The sequence below is a fragment of the Ascidia mentula genome, chromosome 1, assembly GCF_947561715.1.
Source record: "Ascidia mentula chromosome 1, kaAscMent1.1, whole genome shotgun sequence".
In the NCBI taxonomy this organism is placed as follows: Eukaryota; Metazoa; Chordata; class Ascidiacea; order Phlebobranchia; family Ascidiidae; genus Ascidia; species Ascidia mentula.
The window spans coordinates 21,915,572-21,933,758 of NC_138566.1; the positions used below are offsets into that span (position 1 = coordinate 21,915,572).

The 18,187-nt window shown below is 38.2% G+C and overlaps 2 protein-coding genes across 2 annotated transcripts; one reads left to right on the forward strand and one right to left on the reverse strand.

Annotated features, from left to right (window-relative positions):
- Positions 1–259: 259 nt before the first annotated feature.
- On the forward strand, positions 260–17,961 carry LOC145894363 (uncharacterized). Its single transcript, XM_082982928.1, has 30 exons — positions 260–447; positions 746–917; positions 1,134–1,321; positions 1,507–1,659; positions 1,719–1,865; positions 2,173–2,350; positions 2,713–2,836; positions 2,945–3,134; positions 3,481–3,732; positions 4,011–4,185; positions 4,407–4,539; positions 4,987–5,119; positions 5,301–5,512; positions 6,126–6,286; positions 6,476–6,626; positions 6,683–6,801; positions 6,861–7,003; positions 7,384–7,507; positions 7,862–8,008; positions 13,083–13,203; positions 14,205–14,321; positions 14,413–14,471; positions 14,762–14,913; positions 15,070–15,195; positions 15,255–15,317; positions 15,549–15,684; positions 15,820–15,942; positions 16,165–16,451; positions 16,747–16,977; positions 17,424–17,961. Exons 1-30 carry the CDS (start codon positions 326–328, stop codon positions 17,830–17,832), a joined length of 4,848 nt encoding a protein of 1,615 aa, XP_082839054.1. The 5' UTR covers positions 260–325; the 3' UTR covers positions 17,833–17,961.
- On the reverse strand, positions 8,418–11,189 carry LOC145913402 (free fatty acid receptor 4-like). The gene is made up of 6 exons (XM_083001052.1): positions 10,866–11,189; positions 10,081–10,252; positions 9,615–9,822; positions 9,161–9,341; positions 8,968–9,086; positions 8,418–8,726 (listed from the first exon to the last, which is right to left on the reverse strand). The coding sequence occupies exons 1-6, from the start codon at positions 11,095–11,097 to the stop codon at positions 8,418–8,420; spliced, it is 1,221 nt and encodes a 406-aa protein (XP_082857178.1). The 5' UTR covers positions 11,098–11,189.
- Positions 17,962–18,187: the final 226 nt, after the last annotated feature.

Genomic DNA, 18,187 nt, shown 5'->3' on the forward strand with positions numbered 1-18,187 from the left:
TTCCATATTTTATAACTTTATGAATAAAACTTCATCAATACATGTGTGGCAAGTATTTTTTTAAACCTAATCTTTTCTCACAACATAGTTCCTAAATTTTTCGCAAAGCAAAATAAAAAAAGTTTCCCCGCTCCAAAAAACATTCAATCACAGGTTACGCACGAGCGATCAAGCGAGACCGTATCCTTAGGCGCGTATATAGAAACCAACGAAACAACAATAATTCCAACTGCTAAGGTTGTCCACTGAAGCTAGCAGGTGTTGCGTGACACTGATTTATCAAAATGGAATCAGAAATAAACAACTAGACTGATTTTCATGCAAAATGGCTACAGAAGAATACAGTAGCGACGCTATGGTCTTTGGCTTTCAGACAGTTAATGCATTTTGTCAAGGCCCAAAGAGTACGGACATTTTAAGTGTAACGTACAACACGTTGGTAAAAAGGTACTTCATTTTTTTACTACTTGGTATTTATCGAATGCAAAAATGAATGCTTTTTTGTTTTTTTCTTGAAATTGTTGTCCCCAAACAATCTCGTTATTTCCGACTACTTGCTTTTGTCACATCATTTCCGTAAGGGTTGAAATGTATGGAAAAACATTTCCATGCTGAATAGTTTTCAAGGTGTGGATGTTCAAGGTTTGGGTTAATAATTATACGATCAGAGACTTAAAATCATCTTAAATAATTTTTGAAAACATTCACCTCACTGGTTTTTTTGTTGTTTTACTCAAATATTTAGGTACATAGTCGTCGATGGAAGGGAAATATTTTCTTGGTCTCCAAGTTCTCAATCACCCAGAACTACTTGTGAACTCACCTTTCCGAAGTATCACAATCGGATGCTGCGCTGTTTTATCTTTTGCGAAAAGTACAATGTTTACTTTGCAATATGTCAAGATTTTACATTACAGGTATATTTAAGATTTTTTTAATATGTACTTCCAACTAACAACTTGAGTACTTGTAAAAGTGTTTGAATACTCTTTTCATGCCTATTAAACAAACTTACTTATCGTAACATTTTGCTGTTATTTGGATTTGCTCATGTCATAAATAATATTGTGTTTAACAAAGATTTGCACTTTAGTTTTTCTATCACTGAATCGTGCTTTGCATCTGTCCTGAAGGTCTACAACAAGAAGTTTCAATCGACATGCAAAGTAGAAAACCAGAATATGAGGGCAATCCAACACCTTGTGTTTAACTCCAGACAAAATGAACTGATAACAATTGGCATAGCTGGAACTACAGTGTGGAAGTACCAACAAATGACTAAAGCACCTTTTAATGAAATTAGACCAATGGCAAATTACAGGTGTGTATTATTTTCTTTCATGCTGGCAGACTTGAAAATATAAAAAAACGATCGCTTATCAAATGTTTTTGTCGCAAAGTGTTTTTAGACATGAAAATCACATGTAAATTTATGTTGGCTTGCAGCAGTAGCATGTAAAAAAGTGACACATACTTTTCCTAAATATTTCCTTTGTTGTTACACAGCCTGGTGCTTCAATCTCACCATGAACTGGCAGAGGGTTCATGGTGCACCAAAGTGCATCTTGTTGAAGAAACCCAGCAGTTATTTTTCTGTTGTAACACAGGGCTTTTCGTATATGATGCAAGAAACCTAAAACTTCTCTGGCGGCTGAAAAAGTAAGCTTGATAATGTCTAATTAACTGAGGACCACAGAAATTTGGTTTCTGCATTCCAGTGCTCATGGTGCAGCATTGACAAGTGTAAGCTTTTGGCTGAAAGGTCGAATGTTGGTCACTGGTGGCTTGGATGCTGAGATAAAAGTGTGGAGCAGCTTGGGAGGACACATTTGTACATTTCGTGGCCACTCAAGACCTATTACAAGGCATGTTACTGAAAATAACCTTGGAAATATGTATCTTGGACATTGCAAATTGCTGTATATTATGTTTTTTATATTAAAATATAGTATTTTATTATAAGTATTTTTACTCTTCAAACTCTATTCATAAATAGTTTGTCCTTTTATCTACGATCTTGAATTATTTATCTTGAACCAAATTTGAATTAACAATTATTTAAAGCCAATGATGTAAGCATGGTAAAGGGTTATTATGGGCAGATCAGCTATCTTGTCTAATTTTACCTAATTCGATGTGAAACTTGTTGATGTAACATTATCCTACATACAGCATTGTTGTTCACCCTCACCTAAGTGGCTTTGTCATGACATCATCGCTTGATGGCACAGTTAAAGTATGGTCGCTCACAATGTTGGAGATGGTTTACAGTTACAATGTCTTTGTTGATGGAGTTGACTGGATGGACATAACACCAGATGGCAGTGTGTGGTGTGCCACAGTCCGACAAGTAAGATTTGCTTGTGTACTATTTAATACAATTTCAGCTGAGTGGGATAAATAGATATATATCTAACACATGTATTCACATTCCTATTGTCAGCTACAAACATTTTACACCATTAACTTGGTCACATCCAGCTCTCAATTGTGTTTATAATATTGATCAAAGCAAATCTTGATATGTTGTGAGCTGCATACAGATGGCCACTGTTTCGACGTATATCGTCTTATCAGTGATGACCATGGACGGCCAAGCTCACAAAATTCATATCATTGGCTGGTCGGCTCCATGTTTTTTGATATTCTCGATATATTGTTGGCTTTAGATTTGAGGACTCCAACTGATCTTCCATTTTTTTTCTATTACAGTTATCTGTTTTCAAGTTTAACTCATTTGCTGAGTTTTGGGGTCACACCCAATGCAATATCACGAAACTTTGTGCAGTTCAAGATGCAGAGAAGACAGACAGGATTTTGGCTGTTGGAGATGATGGTATAAAATTGATTGTCATTGCACAATCTTCCCAATCATTTTTAAATAATTAAGTCTAAATTTTAGGAAAATTTTCTCTTTATGTCTTCCAACATTTTTTATTTTTAGGTGGTTTTCGACTATTCAGACAATCCCTGGCTGATAGTGCAGTGTTGTGCACTGTGCTTCCTCCACCAACTGTATCCTTGGATGAATCAGTACTGAGCATCACATACAGTCGCCACAACAGCCTGTTTTTTGTACTCACCAACCCATGGAAAATATGGGTGTACACTGGAAAGACAGATCCAGCTTGCAGGTGTGTTATTTTAGAAGTTGTTCATTATTTTTAAATGTGTATATTAACATACATGAAATGATATGTATTGCTTGATAACTTTATTCAACAATGTATTCCAATAGGTCTTTACCGTCCACTGTTCATGTGTATTTTTTAATCATATAATCTAATTTTAAAACAACACCTGCTTAATATCATCTACATGAACGCCAGTTTCCTGTGTGTCATTTATTCAGGTTAAATTATTAATGTAGTGGTTTGCATCCACCTTACATTTTATATGTTGAATGAACACACATTCCTGACTGGTTACTTTGCACACATATTTCCATCTTTTCACTCAGAATTTTTGTTTAAAACACAGACTAGCGGAGTGGGACATTGCAAAGATGCAGAAATCCACCACAACATTGCAAATGAAACATGATGAAGAAAGCACAGCACGAAAGAAAACTGAAGCCCTGATGCCAAAGTTGCATAAACATGTCATGAACCGACCTTCAATTGAAGACTGCAGCCATGGGGTCACCAGTGAATGTAGCTCACTACAGTGTGTGTACTCTTCCAGTGGATTCACATTTCATGGTGAAAATGGAATGTGTTCTGCCCGCTCAAGGTATTAATGGTTTTTTTTTTATTTATTATCAACCAAGTCCACCGTTTGCTTAAACCTGGTATTCTCTTCAGCATTTCTTTGAAAAAGTTTTAGCCAGGTTAAGTTCAGTAAAATGTTTTATGTTTCGTTATTCTATCCATTGCTATTTCTTTTACAAATGACAAATTTACCTCTGTGTTTGTTATAGCAACATGTTTCTGAGTAATTTGAAATAAGGTCACCATGTTTTCTGTAATTGTTAACATTAATAATTAAAAAAATACTTTATTTTATTTCAGACATCTTTTGGCTATTGGACTGAAAGATGGCAGAGTTCTGTTTGTTGACCAGAAGCAAAGGGGATTGAAGTACTTTGAAATGCAAATCAGCAACGGACCTGTAGAGGACATTTGTGTGGACTTCCAACATCAAAGGCTCCTCACTCTATGTTACCATTTTCAACACATCATTCAAGTAATCATACAAAAAAAATTGTTGTGTTTCTTTAGGTGAAGGTTTGGAAAACATGTTGGTGGGTCTTAATCTTCATTTTCTAAAATGATAATATTATTTTATTACCTTGATTACCCTCCATGTGTGACTAGTTGATATTGTGACAAATTTGTATCCATATGTTGTTGATACTGATTTTTCTGTTGTTTTTAGATATCTGACTTTCTTTTATTCTTTTCCAGGTTTGGAAATTTCCTGATCTACAGGAATTTTCCAAGTTTACCATACATCCTGACTACACATCATACGTCATGGTTGGCGACTATTTTTGTAGTGGATACAGAAATGGGAGTGTCAAGGTTGAAAAACTTTCGGGTAAATTAAAAAGTCTCTTTTATATTCAGCTGCATTCTTGCAACTAATATGCACAAACCATGTAACAAATATACACAAACAATGTATCAATGCAATATATGTGCAAAAAAAGCCATAATAATATTGGTAAGCTGCAGACAGGGTGTGTACACACACTGTTTCGACCTGTGAGGTCTCATCAGTGCAGCTGTTGCAGTGGCACTGTGCTAGCTTTTACACTAGCAGGCACACTAGATTCCACTTTGTGGTACCTGTCCGGTCAACGTTGATCTGTTGGGTACCCTATACTGAGTACCAATCAATATATGAGTACAATGTATCAATGTTTAACAAAAATGCATAGTTTTTACTTTGCTTGTAGCTAGTTAAGTTATAGTTTAACATGTGATACATATGGTGTCCAATTTGTCATCTCTCAGTTTGACTTAGCAATAATATAAACTTTAGAAAGGCGAGCTTCTGTGAAAGACGAAATTAGAGGCATTTATGAGAAGGAAAAAGATGATTGGTCTGAAGATCATAGAGCCCCTGTCACGGATGTAAAAGCCTGTCCCGGACAGGACATATTTTGTTCCTGCAGGTTTTACCATTTTTGTATGCTTTGTTCACCAAGTTGCATGAGCTGCAAAATCACATGCCCTGTAGATTGCATATGATATCAATTTATTGAAAACCAGTTACTTTATCATTGGATGCATCAAATGAAAATCAATGTAGTGAAATATAAATTTCTCATCAGTATCACAACTTTGCTTAATCAGTTCTGATGGCATGATCAAAATTTGGAAATTTGACAAAATTCTACTCAACGAAATTGTGCTCGACGACACCCTGTCAAGTTGCACGTTCATTAACTCATTCGGTGATCTGCTGATTGGTTGGAAAAATCACATTTTTTTGATACACCACCATCATGTCGCACCACAGTTACAAGCATGCCTTTCATCTGAAACCTTGGAGTATCTTGATTGTGGTATGCCACATCCTGCCAAGATTAAAGGCTTTTACTTTAGAAATATAGTAGTTTTATTAGTTTATATTGAATGCATGCATATATTTAGTTAGTACCTTGTATGTTGCACAACACTTACAACTTGAAAAAGTCATGCATCCATGTTTTTCAGTTTTGTTTGTTCTTGCATGTGTTCATTTGTACCTGCTTGCTGTGCTTTTGCTTTTCCAACTGTTATCTAAGGCCTGCATGCAAATTATAGTTTTGCACGAGTTCTAATTACTGGTGATTGTGTTTAAGATAAGTTTGTAGTTACGTAAAATTGGTGAAAATTATTTATTGAATATTCATACTACTTAATCAAAATCGTTCTTCTGGCACTTAAGTTTCTGAAGTTATTTATTCGAAACCGACGCATTGCGTTTTTTTTTTTTTTTTTTGTGTGTTTATGCGCTTGATGCAATATGTTGACACAACCCTGAGGAAGTTGCGTCGAATGGCAGATGAAACGTCGGTTTCGAATAAATAACTTCAGAAACTTAAGTGCCAGAAGAACGATTTTGATTAATTAGTATGCCTGGCAGCAAAAATAGCAGTATATTCATACTACTGTTGGTCATTTTAATTTGAGCAGAATCAGATATATACGAAGACCCTTCTATAAAATATGAGACACTTGCTGATGGAGAAGAGGAGCCTTTGACCATGCAAAAGTATCTTGTGCCTTACAGCTTTATCAATGTTGAAGACTCAGATCAAATGATTTTCGATGGAAAACCCATGTCCCAAAAAGAAGTAGGTGTTCTGCATTGACATGTTTGTAAGTAATGAGAACATATTATCAACATTTGTTATCTTTTTATTAATACTTTCACCAGTTTTAGTTTTGCGCAAGGTATTTTTGAGTGGCTTTCTGCCGTTTGGTCGACACACAGCGAAGTTTAAAAAGATAATAATTATAACTTAATGTGTATTTTTTTGCAGGAAAGCGATACAAGTGACAGCGAAGATTCTCTTCATGCACCAAGTGACATCTGCATCTCACCAGCTTCCTCCTATGATTGCCTCACATTCCTTGATTCGTATCCGCAAGTTAGTCGCTTCCAGTCTGTGTATGACATTTCCGATTTTCAAGGTATTTTTTTAAATCAACTTGTAGCTGGATCATAGGGATAGTAATTTTGTTTTTAGACATATCTTTCCCACACTTCGGAATTTCTCCAGGCCCAACGCCCTCAGTGTCTTCTGAAAGTGAAATAGAAATTGAATTAGAAGACTACATGGATGATGTTTACGATCCTATTATCAGAGTAAAACCCTTGAAAATGTTGTGTATTCAACTTACGCTACATTTCACCTACTTGAACAGGAATCGGAGGTGACCATAGATGTTGCACAACAGATGCTTCTGGCAAAAAATGTCAATAAAGCTGTGAACCTGATGAAGCCACCAGTGCCAGAAATAGACGTTGATCAGTCGGAGGTGGTGGAAGATGAAAGACCGTCATCTAGGTTTAACTAGATTTGTTGACTCTAATGCTTACTAAGTTATAAAAATGCAGTCACTACTAGCAACTGATTTTACATACTGTCTACTTTTAAGCAAATTGAGTGAATTTGCAGAAAAAATAAAAAACTATACAACAAAGTTCATTTGGTGTAATTAAGCTTACTGCATAGTACAGGTTTTGCATGTGCGAAATTTTCACAAAACAAATTTTTGATACAAACAAAATAACCAATGCAATAGTGGAGAATTTCATGATACTGTTGTTTTGATTGTTGCACTACAATCATTTTGTATTGAAGATTTACAAAACCGTCAGTTATGTTCCAAAACAAAACAAATGTTGTTTGTGTTTCTTTATTAAAGCAAGTATTGCTTGTGGTAGATTTGCAAATGCACGGATAGATGCTCGTGCTTTGATGAAAGTTGCTGTTTCTGCTGTAATAGCGGCGAACAAGTTCAAATCCGCACCTTCGTCACCAAGAAAGGCTAGACAGGGATCTGCACAGGTTTGTATGTTGTTGGAATGCACTTTCTAACTAATAACAGAAACAGCTTTTTCCCATTTTCCTTGTTTTTGAACACAGTTAAGACTACAGATACAAACCCTTTGAGAAACATTTTCTGAATAATTCACTATGAGAAAATTACTAATTATAATAATGTCTTTTCTCAATCTCAATTTTAAGCATCAATTATTCTAGGCTAAACTTTTTTCATTAAAGTCTTAGCAAGTTGTAAACTGTTTTGGTTCTTGAAAATTGGTAGCAGGAATAAAGGAAAACTGGTTGACAAACAAATTTGTATTTTATTTTTACAATTCTGCTACATATCCATTTATTTAACACAATCCATTTTTTAAGGCTCGCCCTAAGAAACAAAGGAAAGACTCTTCATCAAGCATAAAATTAAGGAGAAAAAGCAGCACTGCAGTAGATTTGTCTACTGTAGAAGGGTCAGAAGTGGATTCAGTGATCAACCAACCTTCCTTTATGAAACTTGACATTAAGGCAAGAACACCTTTCTAACTTTTGCACATATATATGATAATTCTGAATATTTATTTTTATCAATATGCATGACAAAAATTGTAGCAAATGGGTATAATACTTTATTTTATAAATTTTCACATGTTCATATAAATTTTAAAATTTATGACTCAAAGGATCTTAACAAGAACATTTAAGATGAATATTATTTGAAATAGGAACATTTTTTTTATTAAAAGCTATTTACATTTGACACAATTTCTAGGTTTGAATAACTGCACATTTTTAAGAACACAATACATGTACAAAAAGTGTGAAAAGTAATAAAAAATGAATACAATTACACAAAATATGTAGTGGGAGCAAATGGTCACAAATTCTGTAAATACAAACAAGTGAGAAGTATTTGCAGGGCAAAAATACAGAGACATCATGAATCCTGACTGGAATTGCATTCTGTATTATTGTCTGGAAGGGTTTTCGAACTTGGGTTCCGAAACACCTCCGGGGTGGCTGGAGGTGTTGACTGTATGACATTTATGTGCATTGGCCACGCAGATCCTGGTGAAACTCGTTTGTTTGGTGTGCAGCATTGAAACTTGGAAGTTATTCGAGTTATCTGTCTCTTAAATGCGAAGTTGAATCTCTGGTTCATGACCGCATAAAATAAAGGACTGATGACACCATTGCTGACTGTCATCACAAACACCCAGAAAAATGTTTTTGAGGTGATGACACACTGCAAAAAAATTAAATTTTTTGCTCAGAGTTTCATGGAAAGCAATCATACACAAAAATATTTTACATTCGACCTAAAATGTGCAAAAAAAATTCAAAACTTGCCAAAGTTTCCACCAACGACCTGTAATGTTTTTGTATATTTACTTAACTGGGTTTTTAACATGGCTTATGTACATTTTTCATTTATATATAAAACACACAGGAATATTTACACGCTTCCTGAAAAAGAAAAAACTTACATCAACAATCACAATGATTGATGATGTCACAAAAATTGGTGTCCACATGAGAACGTACAACACAACAAGACTGATGGAGTTTTTAATCACTTTCATTTCAACTTTTTCGAATCTTCTCCCTGCAATGTCAACATTTGGAAGTTTCTGTTCTGCCATCTGATAGACTCTCTAATTTGTAAGCCCTGTTATTTACCTGTTAAATGTGACACTTCCCTCCGCATTCTGTTGGCTCTCACTGTTCTGACGATCATGTAAATTTTGTGATACTTGTAGCAGATTAAACAAAGTGGTAAAATGTAAATCAACAGTAGAAGAAGGGTGAACCATCCATACAAATAACTGCTCCTGGTCCAGAATATGGTACAAACCTTCGTCTAAGTTTAAAAAAAATTTACTTAGTTTAGTTTGGTGTCAGCTATTAAAATCATATTTTCAAAGAATGTCAAATATATGAGTTGAGTTGGCACCTTTTTAACTATTGCAATTGTTTTTTGATATTGGAGGAAATTTTATAACTTTATTTAATCAATGCAAATTTAATTTTTTCATAATATATACAAGTTGTAATTTTTTTGAATATATTTTGAAAAAGACAGGTTTTTATTTTAATCAACATTTCTTTTTGTAATTTGACAAAAATGACTTACTGCAGAGTCATTGGTGAGAAGAATGGTGAGATCAGTTCCGTGGCATTTGTTTAGTGACACCTCATAGACATCAAACAAGGTATACAGTGGTAAAAGAAGCACACTGCCTATTGCAGCCACAGCCAAGATTGCTCCAATAGTTCTGTAAATCTTCTTTTTTGGATCATTTCTTGAGCGTCTCTTTACAAAGTTTGCCACGTGGTTGTATCTGTTTAAAGAAATGGGAAAATTATCTTGAAACAACTGTTTGCACCTTTCTTTAAATAATACACTTAATTTTTCACAGCAAAAACTTTTTTTAACGGTATGGATTACTGAAGAGTTGATTCTACTAATACGGAATTTTGAGTTTAAAACACAAAGAACTTCTTTGTAGAAGCATTAAGGCATCTTGATAGGTCGAAACAGTGCGTATTACCATCGGCGACACACAAACAGCTTTGATTTAAAACAAACAAAACCGTACCGATCAATGCTGATGAAGGAGAGGACCCACAATGCAGTGGTACCAGCAATCGCCACAAGGTACATGGAGAGTTTGCACCAAGTCCGACCTCTGTTCCATGACCTTGAGTTTCTGCTGGACGCCACGAGGGGAGAAATGACGTTGAACACGATGTACACCATGCACATCGCCGCTGAAACAAACAAACAAACAAACCTTCTTAAATTCGGTGCTCGGTGACGTTCGGTGTAGGGATTTTAGCATGAAACGACTGCTAAATCTGAGTGGAATCGCGGTCTGACATACCGGAGCGAGATACATACAATCACACTTCTAGTGGGATTTGAACCCTCTGCCTAGGATATAATGGCGATATAGCTTTATAAGTCGGCAAAGTCTTTCCAAGGGTTGAAAGACGAATGTTTTTGCACAGTGAGAAGATGCATGTTATACATCAGATTCGTAATCGTGGCCAGCATCCGAATTTATTTTAATCCTTGAATTAGACCCGGAAGTATTATTACAACAAAAATGCGACAAATGGTAAATTCAAAGGTTCGGTCTGCGTATAAGAAGTGACGCGAATGACGTCACCACATGCTGCGTAATACAGTAAAGAATGCATAAATATGACGCAAATATGTCAGACCGAATGTGAATTCGGGCCCGAACTCGACCCAAAGAGTCCGACTTCCAACAAAATTTGATCAATGTAAATAAAAGAGGACCAAAAGCACCAACACCTAGGTGACCAGCACCCTTGCGAAAACATGGCTATACTTTTATATTTATCTTTTAGTCCTTACCTATGTAATAGTGAGTGGTGAATCTGCGAAGGGTCTGATCGCATGCGGTGACCAACAATATGGTGATGTTTATGATCATGGCGAGGCAAAACACAATATACAGCACCGCACTCTCCAGCGCAGCCTCGCTTGTGCGTTGGTCGGATGGGTAGTCGTAAAAATACATAAACCAAGTGAACACGGAGACGTTTTTTCCGTCGTTTGCAATGAACACATACGAACATTCTCCCATATTCTTTCCTAAACTCCGCAATCACTTTGTTAAGGAGTTTAACTTCGTTTAATACGACTGGGCTCCCTCTGCACTGCTAACTTACTCCGCTTGTTCCCATGCGTTGCAGTATATTGTAGTTTAAAACTGACTGCAGTAAACGCATGCAAGGACGAACCACGTATGTTCTCTGCTATAATACTTACTCACTTGTAAAAAATAACTCTGGAAAATGAAACGTGATACGATTTTAATATGAAATATAAATAGTTGCCAATAATTTTATCCTTTGCTTTTATGCACACTTTACAACTATTAATTCAATACAGGCTTAAATGTATGCCCAGTAAAAGCGTTGTCATATGCCACTCTTGTACTAACGAGACTTCCCAGAAACGTAAATGTGCTGTTCGGGACACAGCACGCACCGTTGGTATATGGATACATGATAAACAGAAGGTACTTAGGATATTCTTTGTTTCCTAATATTACGAGAGGTATTCAAAGAGAATACGGCAAACGTTGATAAGGCATTGATTAGGAAGACGCGTAGATGTATCTGTCAATATTTGGCTTGGCTTTGACATCAAGTGAAACAGAATCAAATTCCAAGCTTACGTTTATCAGCTTTGGTGAAGCTGATTGAACAAAAGGAACATTCAGCCAATTAGTTTGGAAATGCAGTAAATGCAAACATACATGTGAATGACAAGTTGTGAACTCGTTTGTTCGATGATTTGGTCTAATTTCAAATTCCGGTCTAAAATGGCGTTTCTTCAAAAACCTTTTTTGTATAAATGTCAATTCAACAAAGCAAAACTTTCATTATAATTTGCAAAAACTGGCAATATTTTTTGATGTTATGATTATTTTTCTCTCGGTTTCATTCTTGTTGTTTTCGTGTGTTATGTCACATACATATAAAATAAAAAATGTCGGGAAATCTACACAATGAAAAAGATGCGGCCAAATGCACAAGACAAAAAATTTCATTTCCGATCCCCGTGCATTCACACTGATTAAAAAACGTGTTCGCGTTCCAATCGCGTCAAAAAAAGCAAACAATGGACGTATTTTGATTGTGGACCGCCATGTTGCTCTGTCGGGAGCTTCGGTTTTTGCCGATCGCACAAAAACCGTCACGCGGGGGCTCCAATCAAAATATTTTGCCTCCACTCTCTTTCGCCATGGCATTTCACTGGCTCGTGATCAGCCCCATTGTCTTGTGCCTTTTGAGTGGAACCACCAGGCGCTCCACGAAGGGCCCTCGAACGCCCAATCAATGTGTAGCTCAAAAAATCTGCACTGATTTCTCAAGTGAGCGCTGTTAGGCCTTGGTTGCTTGCCTGGGGCTTACTAATTGCACCTTACAATAGCTCAAAAACAGCAGAAGAATCATGGTAGTGTATTGCAGTTTGTGTATGATTTTGCACTCTATATAGCGTACTGAAAGCAAAGAGATTTAGTATGAATGCGGGGCAGTCGTATCGCACAGTTCCCCTGCCATGCTTTTACAAATCGTTCAACGGCGTTGACGTTCATCTGCTGGCACAAGGCGTTACAAGAATGGACATTCCGGCCTGTTTGCCCGAATTAAGGGTAAGGATAGAAATGGGTTTTACGTGACCATCTACGCTAAATGTTTCTTTGAAGCTACATACGACTCTAATGCCAAAAAAAAACGTTTTAAATAATCCACAACTGACAGTAGGTATGTGGCAAGACACAATCGACCCACCACGAAGGCCCAGATATTATGTATCGATTGTTGGGGCTAAAGGTGAATAAAATAAAATCGCACCAGCAAAGATTTTCCACACACGATATTTTCCTTTTCCTCACAATTCGGGCTAGATTCGAAATCCCGGTGAGGTTTGAACTCTCGACCCTGGGTAACATGTTTACAAAATTAACAAATTTATGAAACCAATTTTCATTCCAAAAAATCAACATATGGGCACATGGTTTGTGTTTTCCGTTTCATTTATGGAGAATTTTGTCTCCAGGGTAAGGAAATGCCTTTTGGCAAAAGTGCCGCAATACCGGCTAGACAGGCGCATGTCAAGGATCAGCGGACTTTGGTGAGCGCAATCAAGTCTGCGAGACATGCCCGGAACAAGGGACAAGGTAAGAGTTATGTGTTTCCAAATGAGAATCGGTTGTGTTTTTTTTTTATATTTGTTTAAATTTTTTTCTGAAAGTCATCTTCAGAGAGTCAGGAAAGTGTTTTGTGAGGTGTAATCAGGTTAGCGGACAGAGAAATGACCTAAACAATCACATTTCATGGTCCACACGCGGTTATTGTCCATAAATATCGGTCAAATTTGTTTCAACTGCGGAGCACCGAGCATCCAAAAAATTTCGAACTTTCACTTCTCTGCACAAATTAATTAAAGCAGCGAAACCCTAAGTTCAATCTCAAAAGTGTGCAAATTGTGCGGGCGCTAAACAATGGGTTGTGGAATTCGTTGCAGTCAATTCATTCTGCGATGTACTGTTGCTAAACGGGGGGGGGAGAGAATACACAATATTTTCGCACCGATCCATTTTCCCCCTCTAAAACGATACAGGCCCCTCGACGGGCAAGCACCATCATTCATGTCCTTCAACAATGCGAGTGATGTTGTTTACACTGTCACTTTCTGTCGTGGGACGTCCTCAACAAGCCGACGATTGAAACTTGAGAAAAGTCATTGTATCGGTCGTATGCCATTGTGCGCTCAGTCATACACGATATGTTGTTGTCCGTCGTTTGCGTCTCGTATGCGAGGCATGTCTTGCAGGGAGGGATCGGCGTTGTTGGCAATGAATGCTGCGTTTTGTTTGGACAGCTTTAGGTAGCTTACGTAATTCGATCGCGACTCGCGGGCATTTAAGGGCGATTGTAACGTTTACAAAGTTTCGCGAGTAAGCGCTTGGTAGCTATTTATGCATAAACAAGATTACAAGCCATTGCTTTTGTACACGTAGCGTCAGAGGTGAAATACAGACGCGTAAACCGCGTTGTGATGAAGAAAATTGCGCGTGCTTGACTGGGGTTTAACAAAACTTTAAAGTGAGGCCAACTTACTAATTGGCCATAGGGGTTGAAGAATAAAGATTAAAACTTAACCCTGGGTGTGTTGCAGGTAGCGCAGCTAAATACAAGAGAAAAACTCAAGGCAGCAAATCCGGGTCGGCCATTCAAGAAAAGGCACCAGCCAGATCTAGTAAAGGCAAGACCAGCAGTTCAACTGCGTCGACAGGTTTGTACACTTAATAAACTCGTCTTCATATTAAAAAATAGGTTATTTTTTAAATTTGGTTGTAAATTCAAGATGTCTTTTGTCTGTGCAGGATTCAAAATACCAAGTGGTGTAAATAAGCTTAAAGCCGAAGGTGTGTTAGGAACATTGGTAAGTTCAATAATGTCGTGTAAACATATTGACAAAAAAATGCTTAAAACCTATTTTTCAACTACATACGAATTACAATACTAGCGCGGTGTAGAATTTTGGGAGTTAACAATAAAAAAGTGTTGTTCCAAACTAACCGCAACATATAGCGTATACGCCTTTTGTGAGTTCGTGGTTTTCAACATAAGCCAAGCGATTCGGGCCCTTGAGACTTTGTGTGTGTGGAGTTGTTCCAACAATCCAGATCTTATCCCAGCTCCAACAAAGAACTTGTTTGTTTTTGGCCACAGAGCGACGCGGTTTTGGCGGGAACGGGGGGTGGGGTCACTCAAGTTCAAATGAGATACAAGCGTCCTGACTTATTTAAAGAGGCCGAAGAAAATAAGGTTGTAGTGGCGTTGGATGAAAACGCTGAAGGAGAAAAATTACCTGACCAAGAACTGTAAGTCGAAACATATTGGTCATTATTTTGAATAGTTTCAATTTCTTGTTGGATTTTAGTGTTTTATTGCCTGTTGTGCAATTTAGTGAGAGTAACTAATTATTAAAAAAAGGTAAGTTTTGTCAAGTTACATGTTTATGCTTTATTTAAATACAGCGGGTCACTGGAAAACGCAACTGACGACGCGAACAAGGAAAAAAGTCGTGCTACTGACGCCGAAGCGACAAAAGAATTTCTTCAGAGGTTTTTGCGAACGTCGCGACCGCAGACCACAATGATGAAGTATGACGTCACCAATCCAACAAGCTTTAACATCAATTAAAATCTTATTATTGTTGCAGCTCTCGTGGCGACAGATCGGATAGATCGGAAAAAATGCGACCGTTAACCCACACCGGTGCAAAGTAAGTGGAAATATGCGGTGGATTTAATGTACTTGTATAAAGTGCCGCCCCCTCCGTCGGCCTGATCACGTGACTTTCTGAGCTTGTAGTGGGTATATTTCACGAAATATGTCATGTTGAAGTAACGGTATAGTATTAACGCGCGTAAAGGCAGTTGTTTGTAAACACAGTGCGAGTATGCGTCTTTGCGACCTAATTCATATTTTTATTTTTCATATTTTGTCCCTGTAGGAGCGCAGAAGAGTCACTGCACGGTTACCACGACGACGATTATGACCCGGACAGAAGTAAAATCTCGGACGTCTTGGATTTCGACTTGCACGCCATTTACAAGAAGGACGGACTTCGCTTTGACGAATCCTGGCAGGTAAGTCTGCTGACAAAACGAACAACCATCAGGAAGATACAGTATTATATACAGAATTTACTGCGGAGGCATCCCGTTATCATGCTGATGTGGCATAAACAGGCTGCAGTTTAAATGTAGACAATTTCTTAAAAGGAACGTATGCTGGAGAGATACCACTTGATGAAGATGCAGAGGGAGCAGCGACACCTCGCGGCGGCATCTAAACGCACGATGCTCGAGCGAGAACGGAAGTACAAGATTCTCACGCACAGACCGGTAAGCCACAATGTATGGTTTTCTTATGTGAAAAAAAAGTGATCGTTTGGCATGGGCGAATTTTGCTTCTGCCTTGCGTAACATCTTTGTCGTTTAAAACTGTGATGGTTTGAAAAAATCCTGTTACAATTATACATCGAATTACAGTATGCAGTCTTTCTATTATCACCACTGTAACCGCGTCGATACCAAGGTTTTGATCCTAACACTTGTCTGTCCTAGGAACTGATGTACAACAACATTTTCGCATGGCACGAGGTTCACGCCGGTGCTGGAGAGTATGTTATGAACTCACCTCTTATTACGGGCGACACAGACAGACCTGCGAACAAGGAACGCATCGTACCCAAGCCGGACGGCCCTGTGTCGGTGCTTTTGACCAACAGGACCACTGTGGAGACCCCGGCAGCAGCGCCACCTAGTGTATCGGAGACCCTTCTTCGAGCTACGTCGAGACAGGATACAGTTACGCCACATAGCGACAAGGCTGATGTCACGAGGAAATATAGGTTAGGGTGTTTTTTGTAAACCAGTTGTGAATGCGTCGAGTTGGCAATTGGTAACAACGTGGTATTAGTCTTAGAAACTTTCTTGTTTGAGTACTACGTGTAGTTTCCACACGATATCCTCCCTTGTAACAAAATTCCTAAAATATGGCGAAATCTAATCCTACACTTTTATGTGGTTTTCCCAATGCGCGTTATCACATTGGTATCCTTCACCTATATTTGTACATTTGTATGTGGAATATTCTAATTATCGGAGGCAATTCTCACATATATTTCTAATGTCCCTTGCCGTCAGGTTTACGTTTCGTCGAACGTCAGAAGATGGTGAAAATGGTGGCAACGAACCGTTTACCCGACCAAGCACCGTCGACTCGACCGCGTTGATGACACCCACGCCCACTCCAGTTCCACCGGCCACGCCCATAAATGTAACCAATCACCGACAGGGATCGGCCGCAGTAAAATCGGGACAGAAGTTTTTGGTGGATCGACCGAGGTCAAGCACCTCGATTCCGGGAAAAACGAGGTTTGTTGTATTGTGACGTCTGTAAAATAGGAAAAATATGGTTAGAGCATGGCGAGAATCTTACCGCAGGATATATTGGCGACGGTTGAAATCCTGTGTATGTTATTTGGTTTAAGTACCTCCAAGAAGAAATCCCTGTAAAATATATTTCACTTTTTTAGAAGCTGTAAACAATACCACCACTCTTTAAACCTATATCCCACCATTATTGCTTCTACGTATTTTTTTGATATTGATTTAAAAAAGCAGCATCACCAAAGTTAACATTTGAAAGGCTTACGCATAAAGTGTAGTGTGCAGTTATTTGTTTTACCGTTTGTGAATCGAACTTTATTTGGCCGGAAAAACTACTTCTGTTTCCGCTGTAAAAATAACTCATGCGTTAGCCTGCGTGACTTATAGTAACATACTGGCCGTTTGTAACTGGGATTGATCCACTCTCGCAGGTACGTTCTTGTCAAATCGGACCCGCCGCACTTTTCTAAAACGCGCACACCCAGTCCCACCAAACTGGAAGAAGATCTGTTAAAGCGCCGATTCCCCAGTCAGCACCAGCAACTGATGCGCTCACTCGGCAAACTCGACACAGCAGACGACAAATCTTCAAGCGACGATGACGACACAAAGTTCTCGCCCCAAGGGACTCGAATGACATCAGCAAGACGCAGAACCAGCAGCGTAAAGTTGTCTTCCCGATCACTGGCTACCGGAGGTGACCTTGGGGATTCGAGAAGACGGCCCTCATTGAGAGAAAGTGCCCCCGCTTTTCTGCAGCCTGATGCACGTGACACAACCCTTATTTCGGTTTTGCACAGGAAAAACTCAAGTTACGTTCCCGCGGCGTTTAAGGTGTAGCGCTCTATTGCTTATATATCCTTTGCGTTTACAAACTTTATTTTAAATGCTAGCTACTCGTTTTGTGAACACTGTGTATCAACTATAAGCTTTATTGTGCCTTCTGTGTGTTTTTTGGTATGCCACAAATACAACAGTGCAGACCAGTTATCACAGGTGTATGGGTTCCATCTTCATATCAGCTACATGTGTAGAAAATGGTGCTTGACTATTTTCTGTTGTTTTAGTCTGTGCCAACCAGGGATATTGTCTGCGCAACGCAGCATTCTCGCATTTCAAGCAAACACAGTGTTGTTTGCGTGCACAAAGTTCATATTTACTTTAAAATATGACACAGTCTAACTGGCTTCCACCG

Excerpts from the sequence above, each read along its gene's own strand:
- LOC145894363 (XM_082982928.1), top strand. The coding sequence starts at position 326 with ATGGCTACAGAAGAATACAGTAGCGACGCTATGGTCTTTGGCTTTCAG. Across the intron at positions 2,351-2,712 it reads GGTGTGCCACAGTCCGACAA|TTATCTGTTTTCAAGTTTAA; the intron begins GTAAGATTTGCT and ends TTTCTATTACAG. Across the intron at positions 15,196-15,254 it reads CCGCAGACCACAATGATGAA|CTCTCGTGGCGACAGATCGG; the intron begins GTATGACGTCAC and ends TTATTGTTGCAG.
- LOC145913402 (XM_083001052.1), bottom strand. The coding sequence starts at position 11,097 with ATGGGAGAATGTTCGTATGTGTTCATTGCAAACGACGGAAAAAACGTC. Across the intron at positions 9,823-10,080 it reads TCCTTCATCAGCATTGATCG|ATACAACCACGTGGCAAACT; the intron begins GTACGGTTTTGT and ends TTCTTTAAACAG. Across the intron at positions 9,342-9,614 it reads TTCTCACCAATGACTCTGCA|ACGAAGGTTTGTACCATATT; the intron begins GTAAGTCATTTT and ends TTTTAAACTTAG.